The sequence below is a fragment of the Dufourea novaeangliae genome, unplaced genomic scaffold (assembly GCF_001272555.1).
Source record: "Dufourea novaeangliae isolate 0120121106 unplaced genomic scaffold, ASM127255v1 scaffold118, whole genome shotgun sequence".
In the NCBI taxonomy this organism is placed as follows: Eukaryota; Metazoa; Arthropoda; class Insecta; order Hymenoptera; family Halictidae; genus Dufourea; species Dufourea novaeangliae.
The window spans coordinates 1810362-1825499 of NW_015374006.1; the positions used below are offsets into that span (position 1 = coordinate 1810362).

Sequence of the window (15138 nt, forward strand, 5' to 3'; positions counted from 1 at the left end):
TCTCTTCGATGTACTCGAGCAACCTTCGAACTTACATTGAACTTTGTACAATAATCTGAACATTATTTCCAACGAAAGAAGTACATGATTAGACGAGAAGACGTCGGATCTTAAGTGAAATCTTCAGAAACTTTTCGATGTTCATCACGTACAAGAGCGACAATGGCCGTCGAGAATCGTTAAGAAACAGGACACCCGGTGTACAGACAGCCACCCAGCAGAGCCCACGAAAAGAAGAATAGAACGGTTTCGTAGGAACGTGACGGGCGTCTTTTTCCGAATTTTTCCCTGCTTAAACCTAAGTTAGTTGGGTAAAAGTCACGCGCGACCCGGTCACGTAAATTCAACGCGTATGGAATTCGATTCGACGAGTTTCGAATTGTTCGATTACGCGTCTCCTGTGCTAAAATAAATTTGTACAGCTTGGAACATAACACGGCGGAAAAGATTCCTAATCGTTTTCGTTTCTCTTCTTTTCTCTCGCGAACAGACACCCGCGCGCAAAATACACCCAAAATGGGGGAAAAAGACGAAATCAAGGGTGGAAATGAAAAAGGAAAAATGACGATGAAAGTCTCGGAAAAAGAAGAAAAAAATGGAAGAGACGAACCGTGAGAGGAAACGAGACAGTACTTTTCGGTGGAAATGCTTGCTTCGTGAGACTTAATTAAGCGCTTTTCCAACGGCGCAAAGGTCATTAACGATGAATGAAAGTACATTGAAAATTATCTCCCCGGAAGAAGCAACTTCCGACGGTAATTAAGAAATACAGGAAAAAATAAAACGGAAACGGCACGGCAAGGAGAAAGAGAAAATTAAAGAAAACGCCCGTGAACGCTCGCGCGCGATAGCCTCTCTTTATTTTGTCCTTTTTTTCACCCCTACCCCCTTTTTTTTAAATTGCGCGCTAGTGAGTTATGAAATTGCCGTGGAATTGAAATAATTTACGGTCTGGTTAAAATTGAAGCAACACCACGCGGGCTCGAATAAAACGGCGAAAGGGTTTTTTCATCCCCTCTCGCCGTTTCCGCTGGCGGACTTTATCGAGAATTCTATTAAACCGCGACTGGTTAGCGCCAGATAAAATTATATTTTAAAAATCACCGAGTTCTAACTCGCATATTAAAAAGGAAACGAAAAAAAAAACTAAATGAAAAAAGAAAAGAAGCGCGAGAAAACCGGCGGATGGTGAACCTCGAGAGCCGCGAATCCCGAAATTGTTAATTCCGATACGGTTCGCTCGAATTCCTTTACTCGATCCCCCCCTCGATTACTTCCGGATTGTTAAGCCATTCGAGGTCTGCCGCGAAATAGAAGGAACAGGACGAAAAAAACAGCAACAGAAAAACTTTAGTAGAACCGGTCGCCTACCGCGTTGTATTAAAAAGTGGCGGGAAATACGAGTATAAAAGAAAGTAGAAACTTACATAAGTAATATATATATATAAAAAAAAACGAATGAAAAAACCGCACTCCAGACCGCCGACAGGGGAACTAAAACGAAATTCTAATAAATCTCAAGTAAAAAAAAAAACCCGTCTGCTCAGTCCTGTGCGCACAAAGTCTCTCTGGTATGTATATATACATAAGTACTTACATATAATTCATACATATATGTATACAAATACACATATATATACAAATGTTCCTCGTGGGTGTGCACGTTTCTGTGCAACATAAAGGAATCTCTGCGTGAAAGGATACGGTAAATAAAAAATACAAAACAAAAGAAGAAGAAGAAGAAGAAAGGAGAGAGAACCGATTCGAACGGAAAATTGGCAGGTCCTGTGTGTGTGAATGTGTGTGTGCATAATATTATCGATGAACAGGCGCGTGTGTGAAGCCCCTACGCGAAGAGATATATCGACAAATAGAAATATAATCTTGGTAACGTCTCTCGTAGAGTTAACAATAATAACAGATTCCTTACGAGATGATCATTTAATATATAATATGTACAAGCTACGGTTTTGGTTTCCTCTTTTTTTTCTCTCTCTCTCTCCCTTTTACATCCCCGTTCGTGTTTCCTCTCTTTTTCTCACCTGTCCACGCGGACGTGTCGAGGATCGGACAATCGATCGGTGCGTACTTAAGAACTGCCGAAAGTATTCTCGAAGAATAGGCTCGACGGGGACCACGACGCGCCTCCGGTGAAACCTAAATCGTTGCGTGTGGTGGTTGGTTGCCACCTCTCTACTACCCGCGGACCTTCGATCGTCCTCGACATCTTACGAACAGAAAGGACACCGAATCCCCCCCCCCCCCATTTTGCGACCAAGACCTCGTGATTGTCGAACAAAGCAGCAGATGCTCCCATTTTGTCGCCAAGGGAAAAGAAAGGTCACACGCTCTTTCTCGCGCGTCTTGACAGCGTATATATGTATATGGATGTATGTATGTATATGTGATTCGTGCGTGATTCACGCAACAGTCTATAAAATCTGCGAAACAATGGAGAGACACGGAACAAGAATGAACATATTTATTTCTAAGCGAATTCCGTTTAAAAAATATATATAATGTACGAGAAGAACGAGAGAATTTAAATGCGGACTAAAACACGCTCGTAACAACAACGGATAATTCTCTGTTTTTTTTTCTCTTCTTTTTCACGCGTTCGACATGAGAACCGTGCATAAACCCCAACTTCTTTTCTTTCTTTTCTTTGTGCCCTTCCGCCTGCGCGGTAGAAACGAGAACGTATGTATATTGGTATATATGTATGTAACGACAGACCGAAATGGGGCGGCGATTGTATTCTATTCGTTTTGGAAGTAATGTAACCGATAGAATCACCGAATGGCTCTCGTCACACACGCTTCTAAACACCTAGATAGCCTGATTGGACAGTCTTCGATTCAAAGAGAGGATTGCGTTCCAAGAGAAAAATGGACTATTAAAAATGAATATTCAGCACATCTTTCTCATATCTTCTTTGTTTCTTTCTTTTATCGCGTGCAGAAGCTGTAATTGTACTCTCTCCCTTTCTCTCGCGTAACTTCTTAATCGTTCTTTAAAAACACAGCTCTGAAAGCTTAGCGACAGAGTGAAAAAAAAAAAATATATATATATATATATATGTGTGTGTGTGTGTATGTATATATAATGTACGTTTTGATCGAATTATCAGCTTAACTTCGCGTGGAACAAATTACTAGACCTACCTAAAATGTCGCGTTTCTTGTTTTGCTTTCTTGTTTCTTTTCTTTGCTTTTTTTTTCTTGTTTAACTACTTATTTAAATTACTAGCGGCTTGCCGATGAGACCAGAAGTAAGACTCGTCGATTCGCTGCCGTCAGTCCGACGCTTCACAGCGCGTGTCATGTTGCTACACATATCGATCATCCGTCGTGGTAACGTTCCCAGTCGATGGTCATACCATTACCATGTCCTCGTCGACGCTGATGATCGTGGGAAATGCATTGTCCGCGGAACTCTGCCTCTGGATTGGTTTCTTTCTTACTAGACCGTCTGCAAGCAGACATCATGCTAAACGGGTCAACGTTTTGTTTTACTTTCTATTCTTTCGTTTAATGCAGCAAAACTACCATTGTCGGAGCAACTATTATCAGAGAAGAGATACGTTTCGTTTTTATTGTGCTGAAACATTTTTGCGCTGCGGTAGATGTTAATTCTGTATTGTAACGTAAGAATTGCGTTAAAGAAGAGTGAACGTGTTACGAATTGCAAAAGTAAACTAGAAACATCAGTTTATGTATTAAAAGTTTAAACGGAGCAAATATGTTTTGTGAAGAATTCTGAGAGCAGGGTACCAAAGAAAAGTCTAAGCATCAACACTCAAATTTGGTAAAAAAAAATTCATAGCACTAGAAAGTTAGAAGTTGCAGAAACTGTGAGATCTTAAGACAACTGTTTCTTATTATCGTGTTTTAATAGATGTACATTGTCGTTGGCAAAAAATTTCGAACGGTTATGTCGGCTCGTTAATTCGGTTAATAGAGATTCCACTGTAATTGCACTTGTACTTCCTTTGTATGTTATTATGTAACAGATGAATATTTTTCTTGTGAAGAAATCTGAACAGAATCTAAATAAGGAATATCCTTTAAAACGGAATCCGTCGATGCTAGGTATGACTCCGGGATTTGATCGGAGTAGTCGAACGAAGGATTCGACTTTGAATTTCGACAACAGAAATCCGATCGGCTGATTTCTTCCTTCCTTCTAACATACAGGATGTTCCACTTTGAGCAATCCGTACAAATACCTTCGAAATTATTTGATGCGTCACAGAAAAATTGAGAAACTCCAATCGTTACACGTCGCACAATAGATAGATATACCCTTTCATAAAAGGCGGAACTCCTTTGAACGATGCAAAGATATTCATTGAGTGTGCCAACGAGTAAAAGAAATATTGTAAATTTAAATAAGCAAAGTAACTAAAAGAGAAAAATTCCTTCGACTTTATAGATCGTGTAATTGGAACAGAATTAATTAAACGCTCAAGGTCTCTGAAGAGTATCTCCACTATACCGTTTAGCTTACTCCGATCTCTAATAACAGCTCGAACAGCTTAAACAGCTTATACCCGCTAACTATCTCAAACTTCACAGTAAATATAAAAGTTAAAATCGTATTAGTGCACCACTGCGTACGTGAAACTTCAGCTCGTTAACAGTTAAACTGAACTTTAACAAAAATAAAAAAGAAGGTTAATCGGTTGAATTAGACAACGTTTGTCAAAACTACTTTTCAACGAATGTAAACCATACGAAACAAATTATTCTACAAAAATATTGACATTCCTGTCAATACCTTTAGAGACAAAGAGAATCTGAGTAAGTTTGTAGCTACACGGGATTTCGAAAATGACCTAAACATTGTCCATAATAAACTCCAGCTTCCTTACTCTGTCTCTGTAGTCCAGATCCGCGAGCAGCACTATTCTAAAACTAATGAAAAAAGAAAAATTTACCGGCAGAGGATGGAAGTAGATCATCGAGAGACCCATCGTCCAAGTCGGTGGCAGAGAGAAGTAGATCGTCGTCCGAGGAAGCTCTCGTTAGGCTGGGAAGAGTCGAGGTCAGCAATGCCTTTTCCTTCTGGATCTCCTGTATGTGATCGACAAGAAGCGCCTCTTCCTCGTCGCCCCGATCCCTATGCCGATCCGCGGTACCGCCTCTCGCGGCCACGTTCGATACAGCCGCGTTCAATTCCTCCGGGCTGAAGATCTTCGAGGATCGCAAGCTGGACAAACGATGAGTCGCCGTGTGACAGGCGGACTCGAGAGTATTTATATCGGCCAGGGTCGCCCGCACGACCCTCAGTTTCTCTTGGACGATCGTCTCGACGCAACAGGTCTGCCGGCCAACGTCTTGCAGCGAGTCCTGTGCAGGCAGGGTCCTACTGGTCCTCAGGATGCACGGGGCGAACACGATCGCCAGGGCTGACGGGGACATACGATTGTCGACCTCGTGAAGCGCGACCCTCGCCAGATGAACGATCAACCGTTCCATCAGATCGAAGTTCGGTTTCGGTAGCTTTTTCAGTATGGCGAACAGCGTGCTGATCCGATCCCGTGGATCCGTCAAGTTAGCAGCGTGCAGAAAATCGTCGTAATACTCGAAGGTCAACAGAGGCTCGGGCATATCCCGGAAGAAGCTCTTCAGCACAGCCGCGAGCACGTGCACTTGGTAATTCTCGAATAGAACCTTCTCCAAATCACCCTCGTCCATCTTCAGCTTCAACTCTTTCACTTTCGAACTGACACCGCTCTACCGGTATATGCCCTCAAGTCCAATTTGTACAGGGGCACGCCGAACACCTTTCGCGAGTTCGCCTCGTGCAACGCTTCCTTTCCGCACTCCGCCGACGCTTTCATGTAGCACTTCTTGTGACATGTCAGCTTGCAATCTAAAGGTAAGTATAGGTATGATGGTAAGTATAGTTTTAATTCGATCTGTTTTAGAAGAATAAACTAAAAGCAATTGCAAGAAGGATACTTACTCTGACAAACAAGTCCGCGTTCAATAGGCCACATAAAGAAAGACGTGCATACTTCACAGGCTGTAGGTATATTTATGATAGTCAACTGGAACATGTGATTCCCGTGTCGTGTCGGTTCTTCTTGCTTCCGTTTCTTCTCCTTCTTCCGTTTGCTCTTACTCTGTTTCTCCGGCGCTTCGGTTTTGACTAGCGTCATGAATTCGTTCATGAACCCCCTGAACGCGTTCACTCCCATCGTCACGGGAAAATCTTCACTGGTATTCTCTTGTTTGCAGACCGTCTCCATCACGTGCAGGAAGTTCGCTATCAGATCGGTGTACTTGATGTTGCCCTCGACGCCCTGCTGAATGGCGACGCTGTAAGTGATCACCAGATCGTCTTTAAATTTACGAAGAGCCTGCTTGAACACACGGTCCACTTCGCTGGGTTTTCTACCCTCCGCCTGGCCTTCCATTATGTAGATTTTCTTCGTGATGAAGTCCTGCATGAGCGCCAGCTCCTTGGCATCGGATATAATTTTGTCCGTGCTGTCGGAGAACGCGGAAGTACCGGTCAAACTGAACTTGGACGCGACCGTCTGCTTCGTTGCGTCGTACGGTGTTCGCGGTGGCTTCCTATTTTTCCGTCTGCCGGGAGTGTTCGTCAGGATGCACGGCATCTTAAGTACCCCGCCGTTCTGAATACATTTCACGTGGTACAACTGTTTACATTCCGCACACTTGTACCCCTGCGTGACGAATGCGTCCATCTTCTCGTGGCAACAGACGCACACGTCATCCTTGGCGAACCTCGCAACCTTTCTGAACCGATGGCCGGCCAAGGTGAACAAATTGCCCTTCCATTCCAAAAGATTCATTCCAGGCGCGAGTTTCAAGTCGTTGGGACTTGTATCGGTTCCAGGTTTGTCCTCGCTGAGACCAGATACCTTAGTGGCTGGATCAGAGTTTCTCCTTCTCAGCTCCAATGTCGTTATAGCGTTGGATCTCATACGCCTGCCAGGTTGCTGGGTCTTGGAGGCATTTTCAGTCTTGTTCACGGGCCAGTCTGTTACCGATCTCGACGGGGTTTCGTGCGGGCTATCCTTGCGGGTCCACACGTTCGCAGACTTGTTTAAGTCACTCTCTTTAATCGTGCCCAGGAAGAGGTTCTTCGCCTCGCCACTGTTTGAATCCGACACGCTCTCGCCCATGGACCAACAATGGAATTCTCGCGAGGGTCGGTTTCTTCTTGCACTTCTGACAGGCACGTCAGGCTCGGATTTCTCTTTTGGCCTTGAATTTTTCTCTTTAGGCGATGTCCCCTTCAACAGGGGACTCTTCAAAATGTTTTCATCGTTCACGGAATCCAACTTGATGGACGTGTCTCCTTCTGAATTTTGTCGTCTTAAGTAACTGAAATCTTTCAGGTCTTTACCATGACCGTATCCATGGTCCCGTCTAATTGGAGACGCTGGAACGCTTTCCAGTCGTTCGCTGGACATGCTGTTGTCACTGAGTCGACGCTGTTCTCGAGCCGACGATCTCTCCATGTGAATGAAACGTTCGTTTGTATCCAGTTTCACGTTAAAGTTCGACGCCTCGTTTGGCTTCTCGTGCTGTCCCGGTTCTATTATGTTGTCTGTCATATTCTTGCATTGCGAAACATTCGCGGAACGCGTTAATGCTGTCTTCTGAGGACCAGACATTAAATAGTCGCTGTAATTGATAGACGTGAAGTCTGCTCTACGCCGCCATATGTCTGAGTTTGGACTATGCGTCAAGTTAATGTTGGACTGATGATATTTAATCTCTCGTGGACACGGGAACGACGGTGCAGTACTGAAGACTGGTGGTGCGCTTTGTACTGCGCTTGGTATTTCCGAGTCGGTTTCTCCATCGCTGTACCCTGTTGATGAACTATCTGCCCGTTTGCCGACTGAGGACAATCGGCTGGAAGCATTTACTAAGTTTGTATTCACTGTTACCACGGGGGAATGATCGCCGCGTTTTGTTCTAGTGCTCGGTATAGGCATTCCAAACTACTCTTACGTTCACTAAACTCCTCGGACGAATAAAGTTCTGTGTTCTTTAATACCGTAATGGATTCATGTAGTATTCTTGCATTCGGTGTAAGTTTACGCTTCGAATATGTCATACTAGTGTCGATAGTGTTGTCCCTTGCTGCACTGTCCACTCTGTGAATTAATAAATTGCTGTAAGTCTTCTTAACACCATCCGCACAACATCATCCAGCAATAGCGATTTTCTAATCAGGTTATTAGTACAGCACTTGTAAAAAGTAAGACTAAACGTGTAGTGATATTTGATGATTGCTCAAACATTCATCAATGCACACACTATTTAAATAAAACGGATTGTAATGCGCGACTGTAAACAAAAACTGTTTAATCAAGATTACACATTATTTGCTTTAACATGTTTTACATGTTCACTTTAAAGTTCTTTATTTCGATCGACAATGCATTTTATATGGTGCCTCTTCCTTTTGATAACAATCAATCTTTCAGTCTCATAAATATTATAAAATAAATACACACGGCTCAAATGGAAAATCTTCAAAAAGTAGCGTGGTACGGGCCATGTTAACATGTTACAACTTTTTAAAAAAAGGCATTTACTTACCTTGCTGGAGTGAAACGATTTTGGGAGTCCATTTTCCGAATCGTACTAAAATCCAGCAACGTATGGTCTTCCGTGAGTGATCTAAATGTTACACAATTCTATTAGTACTATTCGTATCAGCTGTGTGTAAAAACGATTAATAATTAAATTTCACTTACTCTTCACTATCCCTAAGCTTTGAGTACACCTTGCTGTTATCATATGTAAGCTCTCTTTGATCTTGAATCTCCTTGTATTCTCCAATTTTATCAACAAGCAAATTCTTTCGCTTCTGCAGCTGAGCAAAAGCTTTCCTTGCATTGTTGCCCCTGACATGGGCTTGAAAAGTAATTATAGACGACTTGAACTTTTTGAACCACTGTTGCTGTTTGTACGATCTCCAACCAGATTGTATGTGAGTAGCAGCTTCTACCCTAGCACGCAGAGAGTGGGCAAGTCTTTGAGCAATGATCATTCTCCAAAAAGACTGTATTTGCACGACAGCCTTTTTCAATCTGAGGAACTTTCTTCTTTCCAGGCAGGCGCGGAACCACTTTTGTATTGTTGTGATACTTGTGATGATCTGCTGATGCAATTCTATATCTAATTTGATTTTTTCCGATTCTCTCAGGAAAACTTTAGTCGTTCCGAGCTGATAATTGTCTCTGTTAAGATTCAGTGTCAGCAAGAAGTCTCTAACGTCGGACTGTGAACTTAACAATCCCTTGGGTAGCAACATTCTGTACAGTTGGATAAACTCTTCGTATGTTAATCTAACATTAAATCCAGCTTGTCTTATTCTGACTGTTTCTAACATTCCTGTGTATCTTAATTGTCGTTGCACAGTTTCCTCGTCGAATTCATTTGGTACCTTGTTGGCGTTGCTTTTAATGCATCTGATGAAGAAAGGATTTGCTTGATTTAAGGTGTCCATGAGACTGTGTAAGCTCTGTTGAAATTGTGCCGATACTGTCATGGGTTGTTTTCTTGCTTTGCCGGGTCCACTGCCATAACTTTGTGTTCTTCCAGCTAGGGTCTTTACAGTTTGAAGATTTTTTAAACCCTTCTTGCCACGTTCTCTGGGTCGAAATGATTTGTTTTTCCTGTAATATCGTCAAAATTTAATCTATTAATAATGAGCAATTCTTTTGAAATTCCTTTTCCCATTTTTAAATTCCTATTAATGAGCATAAATCACAAAGAATATAAGTTTACATTTTTATAATTAGTTACATGTTTTATCAGGACTTGTATTGTATTATAAATTCATATAATGCAAAAACAGGAAAAGGAGAATATGTAGTCCATACAATGACATTTATGGCATTGCAAATATGTTTATTAAACGTATTGTAAAGTAAGAAACATTTAGCAGAATATGATTATGATTGGTGTATTTTAATTATGATAGCAAGTGTAAAAGCATATGGAAATAGATACGACTGTGTATAAAGATAGTCCATTAGCAGATATTTTCGGAAATCCGGAAAAAGTATGTGAGAAATGCAACTTGCTTTTAAACTAGATGTACGAATACTGTGAACTATATGCACTTATACCAAGCAATTTGCAAACTTAGTGAACTACTAACATTAGGGCTGAATCTCTTTGCTGGTCTACAAATCAATAATTTGTTAGGATCTTCTCTTTTAAATTCTAATATGTAAGTTATATCGTGCAAGAAATTACAGTTAGATGCTAGTAGCAAAAGAGCAAAAGTTTGTAAGATGAAAAGCTCAGTGGCAAAAGGATTTTCTGAAATCAATTTACTTGCTGCATTGAACAGCATATAATACAAATTAACCCATTAGTATATATTGAGTACAAATATATATAATTTTAGAAGCACGATACGAACATTTACGTTCTTTTTAATCTTTAATGTGCTTGAATTACAAATAGGATAATTTGCACAATCTCAATTCGAAAAGTGGAAGAACTACTGTTGTGAAGTCAGCATGCATTAAATTGTAGCTAAAATTATGAAAAAAGATTAAACATGACGACTAAGACAGTACAAGTAAGGGATAATGATCGTGAATTTTATGGCACATTCAAAGGAGATGTCTTTCGTGATATATTTCTGTACGATATGAGTACATTCTCTAAGAGAATGAACACATCCATGAAAAGCCGTAATATGATATTGCACGGGAAGACCATTAATATCCTATTAAGATGCTGTTACCTATGAAAAAGAAATCCTTCACCCAGAAATCACTATAGAGCACACACTACCTTTGTATCGTAGAGCAGTGAGTTTTCGTAGCTTAAATTATAAAATGTTATCGACTATAAGTAGCTGCAGTTTACATACATGACTATTTGATTAGCGCGTTCCATGACGTTTGCTTCGTCTTTTGGAAGCACCCTCTCTAGCGGAGTATGAGTATCTCGTCTGAGTTTATTATTACTATGAGGCTGGTCTTCCCTGCCCCTTATCAAGTAACCCTTCATCATGGTTACATTGGACGGATGTTGCGTTTGATTAATGTTTCGGAATTGTGGCCACGACAATCGGTTGTTGTTTACATTGTCGTTGTTTTCGAGTTGTATAGAAGATAATGTGGTAGTGGGTATTGTTGATGGTATACAGACACTGCGCTGCTTCTGATAGCTTGGTGGACGATTATGTTTGTGCGAACTGAAAAAGTCTCTCATGCTTAATTTCATTTTTTTTTTTCGTTTCTAATTGCGTTTATATGTAACTATATAATAACTATATTTAAATCGAATAAATACTGATCTCATCAGCGAGTGTGGACGGCGAGGTGACTTTAACAAATATTGGTCTCATGAGTGACTCCGATGGTATAATGCGTATTTTAATGACTGATTATGAATTGTATAAATAAACAGTTATTTTGAATTGTTAATCATGCTTAAGAATAATAGCAAGTACATCATTAAATGACAAAATGTATTGGTATAGTGAAAGTCATGAGGATTGCACTCTAATCACACTTAATACAAAAAGGTGCATACATATAATTCTAAACAATATCTTTAACACACAAGACTGGAAAAAAATGTATGGATTTACAAGTTCGTATAATTTAATATTTCTATCATGAGTCGATCGATATTTCAACCTTAAGTGTTTCTAGTGGGAATATAATGTTAAAAAAAAAAAAACAAACTCTGTAAATCCATAGAATACCTTATTCTAAAAAGAATGTAATGTTTGCCAAAACGACACATACAGTGGATCCAAAAGACCACTTACGCAATTCGGTTAATAGTTAGATTGACAGTCGACAACGTCACAAGATGGCTACAGGGACAAAAGACATGTGGCCAATGTAAATATAATTAACGTTTCCTTGAATGTATACACATAGGAACTTCTTCAGCGTGATGCAAATATTATTAACGCACAGCGTAGATTTATGTACTTTTGTAGGGTGAGATAAAATATGCAGATTAAACACAGTAAAAAAAATAAGCGCAACAACATTGGCATCTGTTTATATCACGATCATTATTATTCAACTAACAAACGTTGCCATGTCATGAGTATACAAGCATTTTAATCTTTCGTTTTGAGTCACCCTGTTATAAGAGCAAAAATAATTAAAAAATAAATAAATAGAAAATTAATGTATACCTTATTAAATTCTCGTTCGGCGTCCTATACCTGTTTTGTACAGATGCTTTTGTACCATCAGCTGCAAAAAAATAAAAATACATATTCTTTAATATTGATTTAAAGACAACACATTGATACGAAAGTGATATTTATATTAATATTAATATTAATATTAATATTCTGTAACACTGTACCTCGACCATGTCTGTGAACACGACCAGCTTCTTGAAAAGCAAAATGAGCCCGAAAAAATGCTCGCAGTATAGCCCATCTAAATACTGCAACTGGATCTGCACCCACTAACTCCCGGACAAAAGCAAGAGAAGAATTTTTCAATACGCCAACCACGCCGTCAGGTCGCATTAAATCCAAGTTCTTTTCTCTCATATTAGCAGCTTGGTATTTAACAGCCCCTGCATAATGTCGTACAACAAAGGCTGCTTCGCGTCGTTGTGGTGCCTCGTAGAATGGATTGTCTTTATGTACTGAATTAAATTTTTGTAGTAATGTCTCATTCGTTGCACCCGGAAAACTGTTACAGATATTTTTATTATTTAATCAACGGTATTGATTGATCTTTATAAAACGAAATGAAATTCAAAGACTCACTTGCACTGATCGTCTAAGAGACAAAGAAGACCATTAGGTTTTCCTTCTATTAAGTTTAAACAGCCTGAATTGTCACTATATCCTATATCTGTCCATCTAATTCCCTGTTTTCTGTACTCTCGTTGCTCGTATTGAAATACATGTTGATTGAAATAATGTTGCAGTTGCTCGTTCGCGTAATTTATACACAATTGTTCAAAACTATTGCACGTTTTAAAATCCTCGAAACCAAAAATATCTAGCACACCTATACTATTGCCTTGATGATCTCTGAGAGTGTCTTTCTTTGAAAGTAATGCGTGATTCACCTGAAATTCAATATTTTTTGTTACTGTGCATGGTTTATGAGTGCATAATTCGCAAAATAAAAAAATAAAATGAAATCTTACCTGCAGAACGATCCAATCAAATAAAGCTCCATATAGACATTTGGCCATGGCATCCCTTGCTGCAATTGCTTCTGGAAGCCTGTAGTTAATAACCAAAGTTTCCCCCGAAGCTCTAGCGCGTTTAGCAGTAAGTGCAGCTAAAAGAGTCTCTTGTTTCACTCTAAGGAGTTCAGATATTAACGCTACTACTTCCGGATTCTTAACACCTACAGCTTCATCGTGGTGATGATAAGATTTTCTAGGTTGAAACTCCACATTGCCTAAAACAATGGAAATATGATTAGTTTAATTCCATAAAGCATTAAGATAATTTCTTAATCACCGAGTAGAAGAACAGCTGACAGAACGGCGAATAATCGTCTCTGTTTTTCTGGCGTGAATCCAACCATCTCCATAGATTGTTTCAGTCTTGAAAATTCGTGTCTTTCATCAATATTCTCCAGTCCGTAACAGCCACTTTTATTTAAATAATTATAACGATCACAATTTTCTAAATGCAGAAGTTGCTTTTCTTGTTCATTTGCTCCAGCCAAAAGGTAATAAAATACATGGTAATTCCTTTCATTTCTTCCTTGGGAGACTATTCTAGACTTTTCCAGAAGATACTTTTGCACCACAGCCCTAATAATTTTACAACAGATTTTAATGTTTTATCGGGTAGATATTATATTTACAAACTGCTTACCCATGCACCATTCCATTTTCCTTGTAATTCACTTGGATAAATTTCCCGAAACGACTACTATTATTGTTATGCGCTGTTTTCGCATTACCAAACGCTTCCAACACAGGGCCAGCACTGAGTATTGTCTGTTCCACACCGCTGCCGTGTGAACCCTTCTGACTGAGTGCCGTTAAATGGTGCAGTAGAAAATTTGTTGATTCCGTTTTACCTGATCCACTCTCACCGCTAATAACAATGCATTGATTTCGTTTCTCTTTAAGCATACAGTGATAAGCAGCATCAGCTATGGCAAATATGTGCGGAGGTATGTCTGGCCCCAATCTTCTATTTTGGTAGAGTTTCACATATTTTGGATTGTAGATAGGATAAAATTTAAATGGATTCAATGCGATCAAGATGCTGCCAACATAGGTATATATGTTTCCAGCTAAAAACCTAGCCCGGAGGTTGTCCAGCAGAGTCTGTTCATTAAGGTCTGGAAGTTGACACAGATCTGGATATTCTTTGTCACGCGGCTGATACAGGAATCTATTAAAGTAGTCCTTTAGAAGTTGTGGATCCATCGGAAATCTACTATCTGACCATAAATCCGGCTGTTTCTTTCGTAAGTAAAACCTAAACCAGGAATATAAAGAGACATGTTAAAACATTGGTACGATTTCTCCATTATACATTCCTAACTGGCTTTCCACGCACCTATAGTATTCTTGTTGTGCTGCATTTTTGGGCCATAATAACATAAGTGCTACAGGGCACTCAGTTGGCCCAAGTCTTCTTTCCTTACATTCTTGCCCAACAGAGTTCCCTACTACTTCTGCTAATTCATATCCATTGGAAACATTAGCATCAACTAAACCAAGTCTTTCGATTATGCACTCCACAATCTCAGCTGATGAAGTTTGTTTTGTAGCTTTAATGGAAAGTGCTTCATATTCTGGGCTCCATTCACCCACAAATACTTGCACCACTCCAGAGCAACAGCTGTCCATTTTTTTAACCCTAGAATATTATTAATAGGGTTAACAAAGTTCTCCTCTATCATCCATGCAGAATTTCAAATGTATTATTTCTATTTCTTTCTGTTTTTCAATTATGTACACCCACTGATGCAAACGTTTAAAGTAACTTTTACACATTTTGTTTTAAAATGTTCACTATTACAATCTTACTGATTACTGGACTTATTTACAGGTATTGTTTACATTAAGTTATTTTATTGAATTTTGTCAAATGCACTCAAACTTATTCAATACTCATAAACTAAAAGACTGTATTTATATATATATATATCTATAT

General features: G+C 39.6%; 1 protein-coding gene across 1 annotated transcript; it reads right to left on the reverse strand.

Annotated features, from left to right (window-relative positions):
* Nucleotides 1-2529: 2529 nt before the first annotated feature.
* On the reverse strand, nt 2530-14831 carry LOC107188213 (unconventional myosin-IXa-like). The gene is given in 15 exon segments (XM_015576469.1): nt 2530-3471; nt 4940-5753; nt 5756-5877; nt 5971-7967; nt 8009-8143; nt 8592-8672; nt 8750-9673; nt 10888-11214; nt 12178-12238; nt 12354-12691; nt 12769-13076; nt 13158-13417; nt 13480-13778; nt 13843-14457; nt 14539-14831. Coding segments are annotated over 15 exon segments (6672 nt in total). The 3' UTR covers nt 2530-3373.
* Nucleotides 14832-15138: the final 307 nt, after the last annotated feature.